This window comes from Lygodium microphyllum, chromosome 21, assembly GCF_053477565.2.
Source record: "Lygodium microphyllum isolate KBCC chromosome 21, Lygodium_microphyllum_v1.1.10, whole genome shotgun sequence".
NCBI classification, from domain to species: Eukaryota; Viridiplantae; Streptophyta; class Polypodiopsida; order Schizaeales; family Lygodiaceae; genus Lygodium; species Lygodium microphyllum.
The window spans coordinates 75,894,237-75,908,075 of record NC_141155.1 but is presented as its reverse complement, the minus strand read 5'-3'; the positions used below and the strand labels follow the sequence as shown (position 1 = coordinate 75,908,075).

Here is a 13,839-nt window from a genome sequence, read left to right as displayed (position 1 = left end):
AATACATGAAGTCCTAATACCTAGTGAAGGACATCTTGCAAATGAATGTTTACTTTTCTTTGCTTGTAGAATTGGGTACAATGATTGAAGTAACCTATTGATCAACTGAAGTGAGTGGTAATTAGCCTAAACACTAGTTCTTGAGCCAAAGGGCTATTAAACACAATTGGAACTTAAATTGGGAGTCACAGTAATGCCCTATATAGGAATTGATCATGCAACCATACACATGAAGCAAGCAAGGGTAGGCTAATACACAAGGCAACAACCAACAAATCTAGTGGAGAGATTATCATAGAAAGCATAACACAAACTAAAATGATGCATGGGAATATTCTTGGAATATGGAAAGTTTGAAAAAGTATGTAGCTCTCCATAAAAGGATGGACAACCACTTGATTATTTGAGTGGCCCTAGTGTTATTTTGATTTTCAGAGGAAAGGATACTTGAGCACTCACAAATTTAGTGTCTTCTTCAACTAGTTAGAGCTTGTACTTGAGCTAAGGAATCTAGGGTCAAAAACTTTTAATGCTCCCAGGTTGACTAGTCACCCATAATTGCAAGTTGGGTGCCAATAGTATATTAACTTCCAAAGCAATAACATTTAAGGCTTGTTCAACCTTGATGAGCTCACCATGATGGGTTAAGTATGAAACAAGGATTCTTAAGACATCTTGTTAATACACACACACACCCTATTGTACAATCCTCTTGTTTTAGCCAATGCATTTTCTTTTATTGCTACCATTGCATTCTTTGGCCAATGAATGAGTCCATCAATATGCATGCATTCCCTATGGATTTTATCATTTATGTAGAAACCATAGAGTTGATGTCTTGAGGGCTTCCTTGATATCATAGTTGTCAGGTACAATAAAGTATGGTACTATAAAATATGGTACTAAATGGTACCTTGTGATTTTATAAGGTACAATATGATATTAGTAAGAAAAAAATAACATGATTAAAAAACCCATAAATCATTAAAATTTAAATGATAGAACACATGTTTAAAGTGGAAATAGCCATTTCATTACAAAATAAGATGAATACATGAGGGTGGCCATCACAATCACATGGGCTACGCACAGCATGCGATACAACTCTACAGTTTAGTAAATATATGGTCCATGGATGATGTATCATAGTGGCATCATGCATGTGGATACAATGATAGTAGATACAAAAAAGAGAGATACCTATGAATCTATAATGAGGCATTACTATCATCATCAGAACCATTTGAGTGCTCATCAAGAGAGTCTGAAGATGCCTCGATATCGGATGATGAGACACTCTCATACTCATCCTCACTAATGAGGTTACCATCATCATCAAATGATGGCTCCCTAAGTGGTGGCTATGTAGGCAAGGGGGGGATGTCATCATGAGGCATGGGATGTGAGCTACTTGAGCCTCATCTTACATATGTTTGCAAACCACTCAAACCATTGGAGGGCACCGAAAGACCATGCCCTTGCTACCACCTACTCGAACTCCTCACCCACGAGCACCTTGATTGCAAGAGTGTCACAAGTATCTGCTGCTTCAAGCTCTCTATAGAGCTTTGCAAAAATCATCTCCTCCTTCAGGTCCACCCCCTAATGTACACTCAGAAGAGTGTTGCCCATCAACTTGAATGTATTAACATTCACTTGCACAATGCATATAAGATTGTCAATGCTAAATTCTAAATTGTAAAGCATAAACTTCAAATTTTAAAACAAAAAAATTTAAAATTTTATGATCAAGTGTTTACATGCTTCAAACTACCCATGCTCATCATAGCCCTCATCATGTGTAAGTTAGTGCAGCAATAGGCTAGCCTCTCTAACTGTCATGTGCTAAGCTGATTGTGAATCTTTGTGTGAATGAGAGAGTAGACACTCCATTTCTGAAGGGGATGCAATGGCAGTGGAGAAGGAGAAGAGGAAGATGCGGGAGAGAAGAGCACACACAATGTAGGTGCTGTCAAGAATGATATGACAGCCTTATTACAATTTCATATTATATATAAATAAAGAATGGGTGATCTATGTACATGGGTAGGCCGAGTGGCCTTTTACCCCAACAACCTCCCACTAAAAGACCAATGGGCCAGGGAGTGAAAAAACAAAGAAAAAGGAAAAGAGACGAGATAAGGAATCATGATATCTCACCCAATGCCCAATTGGAAAGCAAGCTATGCAACAAGCATAGGAAACCTCTGTAGAAGAGTGAAGCATCCCCAAGTCCATGACATCCAAGAGACAAGCGATCCCACAACTCCATACAACGGAGGAGTCCAAGAATGCTTCTCATGAAGCAAGTACAACTCATGAGTGCAAGGCTATAATGCATAAGCATCGGAGTAGCGCATAGCATCAACGTGGCGCATAAGAGATAGCTGAGAGCACATAGACTCTCCGAAGTCAATCATAAAAGAAGGGTGGCATCTCGGAGACAAGGTCTCAAGATAGTATGCGGCCTCAATGAAGTGGAATACTGACATATGGCTGTAGCATCAACCATAAAGCGCACTGAACGCGCATCAAGAGGCTTGAGAGATGTCTGCGTCTCATAAAAGACAGCATGACTGCTGCGTATAACATGTTGGGAATCCAAATCCCATAACTAGTAAGCTTGGAAGTCACCATCTCCATAACCAAGGAGGATACATCTGTGTAACATAGGTATATCTGGCATACATACAAATGCCTGACAGCTAAACATCCTCAAGTAATCATAGGAGGATCTCATGCCACTCCATACCTCATGTGGTGTAATACCATCCAAAGTCAGACACGACGTCCTATTAAACAAGTAGACTGGGCCTCAGTCCAAAAGCCATAAGATAATCCAACTGTGATAAGCATAGAAGCAACATTTGCCTATAGAGTCAAGCACATGCCATGAGCAATCTTGTAATACCATGGGCATAGGAAATCAATGCCAGACTGCTGACAATAGGACTGAAAGCTAGGAGAGATAGCATGACTCTCATAATCCATCTGCAAGCACTAGGCCTGTAGCCAGTAGAATCCATAAACCTGTCAAGCATAACTACGTCATCCTCAATCCGTACCAAGGGAAAAGCTCAAACATGGTGGGTAGCATGATCCACGAAGGTCATAAAGTACGATGCTCCACCAAGTGACTCGGAAGGCATAGGTCCATATACTGCACAATGGACAAGATCTAGAGGATCATGCCTCTCACGATCGCCATGAGCCAAAGAGGCTCTACAAAGGACCATAAGTATAATCAGGGCAAGCATTAAGATCTGCATGTGACAAAGGAGGCAGCATGGAGTCTAAACGAGACAAGATCTCCATCTCTCTGTGGTGCATATGGCCTAGGCGATAATACCATAACAATGCATGTGGTATCCGGATAATTGCAACCATAGAATCTCCCACATGAGAGACATGCAATGGGTAATGAGAACCAACTCTAGAACCTCTGGCCAAAACCAAGCAACCACGATAAATCTTCCATGACCTATCCTGAAGAGAAACAGAGTAGCCTGCATCATGCAACTGACTAATAGAAATCAAGCTCTTACTAAGCATAGAAACATGTAGAACATCCTTGAGCATAAGAGAAGTCCCATTAGGCAAAGCTAGGTGTATGCCACGGTACCAACAATAGCATAAGTCTACTCAAGGCCCAAATCAATACATCCGTCAACCTCCCTATAAGAAGAGAACCATGCTCTATGAGGGGTAACATGACAAGATGCCATAGAGTCCAAAAGCCAATCAACGGCATAGGCCTAATCACTGAGCAAGTAAGTTGTAGGGAAACAAGATGACAAGTGTACATGCTCTACTGCATCATCATGGGTAACCACATGTACCTCACCACTAGAAAGAGTGGTAACACCTGCTGCATCGTTGACTCTCTGCTCATGTTGGGTTTGTCTCTATCTCTGTTTCTCTCTAATCCATCTAAAACATTTTCTTTTAACATGCCCAAACTTTCCACAATGGAAGCATACAACATCTGTAACTGAAGAACCTGTAGAAGACGACAAGGAATCCAAGTCATCATGAATAGGGCTATCCATAACATCCACAGAGCTCAAGGAGTTGAGGGCTGTCCCAACAAAGGGAACCTGCTCATAAAGACAATCATCTACAAGTACATCAATGGTAGAAGCATGCTACAAAGACTCATGAAACCTCAATGGACGGAAGGACATAAAGGTATCAACCAAGGATGCAAAAGATCCCACATGAAGAAGAGTCGTAGCTAACTACATGACATAACCAACGCACATAGCTCTGCAGTACATCATGTCACCTAGAAACATCCAAGTCAAGTAAAGACCGACAAGTGGCAAAGCATCCTGCAAGAGTCAAGATCTAGGAGAAGCCCAAACGTATGTACAACAACATCCAAATAAGCGGGTCTGTAAGGTACAAGACAGTAGGCAAAATGCATAGCCGGGTAAGCATGTATAGCATCTACTCTCTAACATGCACGGGCAACAAGAGCCCACCAACTAGCATTGAGGCTAGGCAACAAAGAAGCAAGAAAGCCATAACTGCATCCCAAGCACTGTAAAGTCCACTAATCGACCAAATAACCCGCAATAAATCCAAGCACCAATGAGCATACAAAGCTCAATAAAACTTTGCCAAGACAATGAAGCAACTCTGCTCAATACATGTCTGCATTAATTAAACATCTAGGGATCCATAACATCGGAGCATAAGGCCAAGTAGCATCCAAGTTCATAATAGAAAAAGCTAAATCAATGTCCAACTACTCCACAAAAGTCCTCAAATGCAAGTCTTATCAAGCCCAAATGTTTGCCATACTGCAACCGAACCCAAAAGCATCCACCAAGACATAAACCCACATGGATAGCCTAGGCATAAGTAGTCATAAGTGGAATACTAGCTACAAATAAAAAATGACAGTGAATCATAAAATTGAGCTCTACCTCTTGCTCAAAAGCATTCCAGGAGCAAAAATAACCAGATGTATGGGTATAATTGTGCATCAAATGACCATGTAACATCAGCATAAAATGTAATGACAAGGGGCTGCCCTGTTTTGGGCTATCTATGCACTGTGTAAAACGGTCAATGGCTGAGCAAATTCAGCCCCAAAAGCATCTCACATCATAAGCATACATTTCTTGATATGTAGGCACCATCTGGGCATGATCGGGTATCAAACGATATGGGTAAATAAGCATAGGCATTAAATGTTGGTTGTTGCCCTGTTCTGGACAGATCTTGGGACTATTCAAATAGTCCATGGCTGAGCTAAATCAGCTCCAAGCTCAATGCCAACCATAAATATCAGTGCCCAAACCCAAAGCCAAGTGTCAGGAGGCTTCAACAAGCCATAACCAAGTGCTAGATAAAGTAAATGAGCTGGGGGTTGCTGTAAATGTCTGAGACACAGGCCTGTTGCTATTTATATAGCCAAGATCAAAGCCCCAAGTCATGTGCAAGTGCCCAATCTCAGTATCAATTGCTGGGGTGTCTCAATAGACCATAAACAAGTGCCACATGGGTGAGGAGCTATTGTAGATCTCTGTCATGATAGAAAAAACGTTTGTCAACATGGCGTGATTGAGTCAATTGTAGATATGGGGCTGGGGACCTGCTACGAAGGTTGCAAGTGGTGGGGGGGGGGGGTTCCCAAGGGACCAAAGAAGGCCACTAATCAAGCAAAAGATGGAGGGGAAGCTTCAAGCTTCACATGAAAGCTCAACAATGGATGCCCTCTTCAAAACCCTGTTGTCCATGAAAATGGCTGAAGTGAAGATCTCATACCTCGTGTAGGAAAGGTCGAGAAGAGGTCGGGAAGTGCTCGTGAAGGACCCACTCTTATACTAGTTGAAGGGGGTGCAATGATAGTGGAGAAGGAGAAGAGGAAGATGCGGGAGAGAAAAGCACACACAATGTAGGCACTATCAAGAATGATATGACAGCCTTATTGCACTTTCATATTATATATGAATAAAGAATGGGCAATCTATGTACATGGGTAGGCCTAGTGGCCTTTTACCCCAACAGTTTCTCTCACATGCACCCGAAGAGAAATCTTGGGAGGCAAGGACCCTCATGGCTAAGGGCTAAAGGGTCTCCAATGCATATCCAAAGTTTTGCCACTAAAATAAAGGCTTCACAAGTGACTCTCTTCTTCAACAAGTGGGAGAAGCAAAAGCCACATGCCCTCTCTGATCCACATAGAATCCTAGCTCCTCCAGCACTACATTGTGGTCATCCATAGAGACCACACAAGTCAAATAAGCAAGCTAGTCCAAATGGAGCTCTCTATTATCCATGACCACCGACTTGTAGGCCGGATATACCAATGCGGCAAAAGCATGGGTGGGCTTATGCATTCATGTTCATCTCCTCTTTGCTATCTCTAGAACATGTGCACATTGTCTCTGTGATCACTATACAAGCATGTGCCTCCATCAATGACGCTCTAAAGTGAACGAGAAGGCCCCCATGGTAGACCCCTCACAATCACTCATACGTAAACCCTATAAATGGAGTCACGAGAATGATGACATGGATCTTCTGTCAGAATTGCTCATTAAGGCACAATCATTTTATGGCTTTGGCCTCCTCTATCTCATGCTCATCCCACTCGTTTCACAGAGTAGACACCATTGTCTGCACACCTTATAAAGGCGCTTCAATAATAACCACATGTAAGCAAACCGAGTTGAAGAAGGCTTCTTTAACTCAAGTGCACTATGCTCGAGATACATCACAAGCACATTTACCTTTACCGTTAAGAAGGTGGCAATTGATGTAGCTTTGCAGACCACCCACTTGAGCTTCCCAATGTCCTCCATGAGTAAGTCCAAACAATGACTTACACATGGAGTCCACACAATCATGGGAAACTCTGCCTCAAGAGAATAACCCATGTATCAACAATTCAATGTATTGTCGGTAACTTGCACGACATTGAAGGGACCCACCTACAACCACAAATTACAAGTAACAATACTTGGAGGCTAGAGAGAGAAAGAGAGACTTGAGCCTTTTAAGTTTCAACTTTCAAGATTTAAGAATAAAGAGAGGGGAGTTCGGGCCCTAGAGGAAAGAGAGAATCAAGATAGATATTAGAGAGAACAAGGAGATAGATAATTATGTATAAATCATAATGAAAGAAAGTGAAACAAATTTAGAAGACAATGTATACCTCAATGATAGCTTGCCAAATGATGAATGCGCCCATTGTTTTCTCCTTCTCTTGTCGGTATCTACAGCCCATAAAAAGTAAGTACCAAGTGCACATGAAACGTATATGTTGATAATGCCCTGTTTCTTACAATCACTCCATCCGTCGATGAAAATGGAGCAACCATATTTTATCCATGCGGCCCAAATAGGATCAAGGGATCTATCAATCCTCTCTTCATCAATCTTTTTCGTTCTCATGTCATTGTATGTGACATCGGTCCATCCTTCAATTGGACCCACATTGGCAATGTCTTTGACCATCTTCTTCCATTGCTCTTGCTTTAGAACATTGGATGCAAGATTGCACTTAATCATCACACGTGCAATTTCAAGGTCCGCAAGTTATTGCCTTTCTCTAAGATAGGCAACCAATCCACACGCATGACCAAGAGCTTGCGAGAGAGAGGAGCTTGAGAGAGAGAGGATTCTCTCCGGTGCCACATGAGCCTCTACTTTTTATTCTTTACTAGAGCCGAATGCAAATGTGGAGCCCCTACCACCAATGGTAGAGGCTTCTCCTATATCGGTTGAAAATATGCCCACATTCATTGCTTCCTCATTAGTAAGCATAAGAGTTGGTGGTGATCACCACTTCCTTCTCTTGTGGATCCCCCTCTTATCTTGGCGAGAATCTCACTTGCGATGTTTTAAGGGATTTCCTTGCATGGAGCAACTTGCCCTTGTCTTAGAAAGATGTTGGAGAAATCGGGTTGTATCACTTGTGTAGCGCTTCGCGCAATCCTTGCACGTCCAATGGTGGGAGTTGGACTTCTTTGTGTCCTTCTCCACATAGACCGCATGCAAATTGAAGATAGTGTGCTTCTCACGAGTCATGGTATCGATGATGGATGGAGAGGCCTAGGGGAGAGAGATACTTGAATCTTGACAATTGAAACTTGAAAGTGAAAATTGAAAGAGGAAAAGGGTTAGGGTAAACTTTAAAGTTGAAAACGCAAGAGAGAGAGGGGATGGAAGAGACTTGAGGCTTGAGCCTTGAGCCTTGATAGGGTGCGGAAAAGAGGTGAGAGTGAGAGGCCATAACTTCACAAATCACAAATCAATTCAAGATCCAACAGAGGTAGATGAGAATGCAAAATGCTTGCTGAATTGGTGCAAAAGCGTGGAGAAGAGGAGTACCATTGGAGATGAGATAAGGGTCAAACAATCAAAGAGGGGTCAAGAGTCAAACATAACTGCTAACTAGATGGAATCCAAGGGGGGATGGGGGAGGAGTGCGTAGCTGGAAAAGGGGGCAAGCTAAGGTATCCAAGGCTTCCCACAACGTACAAAGGCAATTATGCTTGATATGATAAGTAGGGGTCATAGGCTCTTTCTCAAATGTGATTCTTCTATGTGCTAAGTCCTAAGTTGTATAGAAACCATAAGAGTTGATGTTTTGGCATCTCCCTTGATATGATAGGTAGGGGTCATAGGCTCTTTCTCAAATGTGGCTCTTCTATGTGCTAAGTCCTAGGTTGTTTAGAAAAGAATGTCATATATACATGTGTTTATGTACCTTCTTGGGCTACTACTATAGAACTCAATTATGTAATGTGACCTTTTGGTCATGCCTGCTCATCCAACTTTTTAACTCCTCTGCACTTGAACTATGCAAGACAAGAACTAGGGAATCAACTGTTCTAAATACTGACTGATTCTAGGACTCATTTCAATCAATTTTGTAAGTCCAATGTTTTAGAAACAACTTCCATTAATCCTGACATGTCCCTGTTAAGTTGGAACTACACATGTTCCGGGCAGTTATTTAGGCATCTATCTATCAAATAAAATACATAACACAAGTCTCAACCGGCCTGTCATACTCTCCAGGCAGGAAAGCGTCTTACTAGTTTGACTACTGCAACAAAGCAACTCAGACTTACTTAAAATCTGCTTTGGGCATCATACACACTTGTTATATAGTTGAATTAAGTGAAATGCAAGAGTTTCTGTAGAGGTTTTTGAGGCAGTACTGTTGAAAGTTTCTGGCAGATGCTTCTAGAGCACTTCACATATCAAACATGTCTGTTATAGCTAAAAAGCTCCAGTATATGACACTTAACCACAATCTAGTTGAAATGTATTATCTATTCATTCACATGGCCAAATTTGTTGTCCACCTGATGTGGTGGTAAAAATCTCACAGAAGGATCACCAAATGTTGCATGCCGAATTATGCTCCTTTGCAGCTTTCTATTACAGAAGCACAAACTGCCTTTTAGTGGTGAGAATGTTGCAAGATACATCCCTTTGTAATTGACAATGGATATTTCTACACTTCCCATAGCACACATTCCAAGTTCGCCCATGCTCTCAATTCCAGCTGTGGATCCAAAGGGATGGCTACCTCCTTTGCAATAAGATGAACCCCATCCTTGAGGCAAGTCAAAGGATGAATTGATCCGTTGGTCGCACAAAAAACTTAATTCTAATCAGTTGGCTGCTCCATTACAAACATACACCTGCCTACATGCGACTATAATAATGACCTGAACTTCCATATCTTGTAACAAAACATGTAGCTGTCTGAACTGATAATCAGCTGTGCACAACAGAAACGAGATAATCTGTCTAGCAAGCATGAAAACCATTTTTGTATCTGCTAACCCTGCAAATGGTTTTTACTTGTGCAGTTTTTGAAAGCCTAATACAACCAGGCAGTGTGCGTACTGATTAGGTTCCAAATAATTCATATGATCTGCATTGTCGCGTGTACAAGCAAGACTCAAGTTCAAATTTCACCTTCATGCCTCTAGGACATCCAACAGTTCCGTAATTGTTCAAGAGCTTTGTCTGTGTAGTCACATAGGCTATCCTGACAAATGCAGTAACCTCCAAAACCAGTGCCCTTAAGCAGTTCAAGAACTGTAAACGAGCTTTGGCCGTCCTTTCACTGCATCCATCTGCACTTTCAATCCCATGTCAGCAAGCTCCACCGGAGTGAATGTGCCTTTCAGCTGCATTTCAGAAATTTCATTACTGTTCTCAATATTTCTGTCTAAAAGGTTCCTGACAGCCCAAAGACCCCATTCCCTTAAGAAAGGATTTTCCTCATCTACAACACACTGTTGCAAAATGAGAGGTAGACCTCCCAATTTCCTTACTTCATCTTGCACAGCCCGATTCTGATAAGATGCATTTGCAATGACAGCAACTAAATCCTTGCGAAATCCTTTGTAGGGCAGCCTTATTTCCTTACAGGATTCACGTTCATGACGCACATTTTCATTACTGCTGGGCTGCATGAGATTTTGACTAGTATCAAGCTTCTCTGATTTTCTCATGGCTCGTTGTATTAGTTCTGGGGGTCCAAGACCCCTTAAAAGATCTATGCACAGCTTGATGAAACCATGTGACAAGAGCTGCGCAAGAACAGCAGCCCTTGCTTCAGTACAGACATTTCTGCCCTTCTGCTGTTCACCATTCTCCCACCTGGAGACAACCTTGATTACTTCCAGACCATTTCGCAACACATCAATGGCTCGGATGTCACAAGATTGATCACACTCCAAGATCACTTGATTGATTGCAAGCTTGATGATATCTCCCAAAAAGTATAATGATTCTGATGGCATGGGTAGCCTTATCTTTTCTTGTTCATTGATACAAGACGTCACCTTCTGTGTGTCAGCCTTCTCACTTAAAAGATGGCAAAGCATATCCAAAAGTATCACTTGTGCTTCAGAAAAAGTTTTTAAACTCATCAGGGACCTCTGGCTAGAAATAGTTGCATCTGAAGGATGTCCTAGGCTTTTGAAAAGACCTGGAAACAGAGACTCTTTAAGGCATGTGTCCTGGATAAGTAGGTATAGCCAGTCACCGGTGCTACCAGTTAGGGCACCTGCAGCAACAAATATACAAGGAATTGTTACAGAAGTAAAAACAGGTTACTAGTGATCATACTGCCGAAACCCATAAGTTACCAGTAGCTGCTGCTGTTTCCAAGCAAGCAGAAAGAAGCATTGCTCCTTCCCCATGACACAACATAGTCATTCGTTCATTTTTTTTGTCACTGCATGTGTAAAGCACCATGGAAACAGGCTCCAGAACTTTGGCTTCCCCTAATAAAGCAAGACGTCTAAAAACAGATGGCACAAAGGTCTTCCAAATTTCTTCCTTTTCGCCTGCACCTCCTCCAGCAACATTACCAAGAAGCTGTAAAGCCATATGGCAAACATCGATGACGTGCGGATGAGCTCCATGATCACCAGCCACTTGTACTGAATGATCTGTATTATTCGTTGGTCCTAATGCACAAAAACCTAGTTCAATGGCAGCTTCCTGGCCGGATGTATCAACTCTGTCAGTGAATGGAGCCACTGGATGTCTTCCTTCACGCTGGCTACCTATCTCAAAGATCTGACTTGTGCTATCAGGCAAGCCACTGACGTGCTCCGGATCTCCTCTTGCTTCAGCAGCACACTGCACATTGTTCTGGTCCTTCTGTACATTGCTCTGAACCTCCAAAAGCCCATCGCTGCTATCAGGGGAAGCTTGCCGGTCGAGAGGGCGCCTATTGTCATCCAAGGACAAGCTGATGTGTCCCTGCAAAGAGGCGGACTCAATGTCAGACGACGCTCCATCTGCAACATGAAGCCTCGCCAGTAGGTCAAGCAAAACCCCAGATATTGCTCCCGCGCCATCGTTCCGGACAAACGCCTGTTGATTGGCAGCCTCTCCGGCGCACAAGTTGCGCAGCAGCTTGAGCAAGAGATGTAGAGTTTTCAGTTCAGGGCTGGTAAGGCTGGGGCGCCGATGGAGAGGGAGAGCGCCCCGCAGGAAGCCAAGCAGGCGGGGAACAGCGTCGAGGCCTGCGCAAGCATGGCGCTGGGCGGGCGATCTAGAGAGTTGAATGAGGCCGTCAAGAAGGTCGGTCTTACGTTCTGGCGAGGAAGAAGGGCAGTGCAGAAACCTGTCCAGCAGATCCTCCGCCGCCATCCCAAATAACGCAATATGACAGAATGAGTTGGGTATAACTTCACGCAACACAACATTTTTGCGTAGCATCAGCTCTCAAGAGCCACATCAGCTCTCATGAGTCCAAGACCATAGCATCCCTTGTGGCACAAATCTATTCACGTCCAAAAACCCTTCAACTTAGCGGATGCCATCAGGGTCATCGCGTAACGCGGCTCCCTGTGGAGTTTGCATTACTCGGGTGCATGAGTTCGAATCTTGCATCTCGTTTCCCCCATGGCACAATCATTTCACGTCCAAAAACTCTGAAGGGCTTTTCGACCCAGTTAGAGGCCTTTTGCACATGTTGTGTCAATTCGCAAGACCCCACTTAATTATGGTTGCACATTCACACCACACAGAAGAAGCCAGTTAGATTTTGTCAATGTTTGCTCTTTTCCAGGTTTACAATGATGATTTCTACATTAAAAACTGGACATGATTGATGAAACGGCATATAGCAAGTGAACATGGACAATTTTTGCAACATTAGCCAAATTTGACAACGTTTAGAACTGCAAGCTCTATTTCAAAAGATATGTAAACATCGTCAAAAGCCTTGGTGGAAATGTGTTAAATGTGGTAGTTCAAGTCAAATGAAGCCTTGTGTGAAAGGCTTCTTACATGTCATTGCAATTTTTATAAGGCTAAATTCACATAGGTCCACATACTACTAGGGGACAAGGTCGTGCATGTCTCCTTGTTGCATCACACTCTCTGAGCCCTAAAAGTTGTTCAAAGGAAGAAAATTTTGACCACCACTACAGAACAAGGTTGTGTTGTTGACATGTTACGCTCTCGAAGCTCTAAAAGTTGTTTGTAAGAAGAAATTTTCGACCACCATGAGCCCAAGGGTTCATGTTGGTCCCATTCTTGCAACTATTGATATTTGAACTACCACTATTGGCTAGCTAACATTTCATATTATAACCAACTTACCAATAAGAGAAGACATGATATCCATGTTGACTTTTGTTTATTGAAGTTGTCCTATTGTTAGTGTGAAATGTCTACAATTTCTTTTTGCAAGGTTGGACTTTCCCATCTAGATGAGCCTAAACGCACATTAAATAAAACTTTGTGTAAGTTTAAGGTTTAAACTTTCTTTTTTAAGTTATAGGTTTCTTGAAAATATTTGCATTTCACATTACATTAAACCTCAATTTTCCATGAACATTGGATATATGATCAATGTGAAGCACTCTCACAAGTTTATAAGAGCCACCCACCATGAGAAGTAATTTATTTTTCTTTAAAACAATGACAGGAGTAGATACAATATGTTATGTATAAGGCCTTATGAAGATGGAGTCAGCTTTAGAAGCAGTTTCCCTACTAGCTTGCGACACATGGACTTGATAGGGTAAAAGGCCTAATATTGTGATAGGTAACTTGGCCCCCTTGTCACTTTTATCATTTTAGAAGAAGAACCCAAAATCAAAGTTGTAACAACCTAGTTGCCATCTTGGTGCAACTAGAAAATACATTTGAAAGCAATTAATTCGTCATTCTTCGAAATTGAAGTCGTTGAATAGATTTGCATGTTGCAAAAAAAGCCCTCTAAACTAATGTATTTGAGCACCTACAAAAAGGGATAAACATGAACTAAAAGGGTTGCAAGCTTCAAGCTTTCACTAACCTACAATATAAATCTCCACATCATTCCACATGGGC

The 13,839-nt window shown here is 42.1% G+C and overlaps 1 protein-coding gene across 2 annotated transcripts; it reads right to left on the bottom strand.

Moving 5' to 3' along the window:
- Positions 1 to 8,914: 8,914 nt before the first annotated feature.
- On the bottom strand, positions 8,915 to 12,279 carry MEE50 (ARM repeat superfamily protein). Of its 2 annotated transcripts, XM_087661955.1 has the most exons (3): positions 11,842 to 12,279; positions 11,133 to 11,754; positions 8,915 to 11,050 (listed from the first exon to the last, which is right to left on the bottom strand). In XM_087661955.1, exons 1-3 carry the CDS (start codon positions 12,214 to 12,216, stop codon positions 10,068 to 10,070), a joined length of 1,980 nt encoding a protein of 659 aa, XP_087518081.1. In that variant the 5' UTR covers positions 12,217 to 12,279; the 3' UTR covers positions 8,915 to 10,067. The 2 variants fall into 2 exon arrangements, with proteins under 2 accessions (XP_087518081.1, XP_087518080.1); XM_087661954.1 differs by having other exon boundaries at positions 8,916 to 11,050; positions 11,133 to 12,278.
- Positions 12,280 to 13,839: the final 1,560 nt, after the last annotated feature.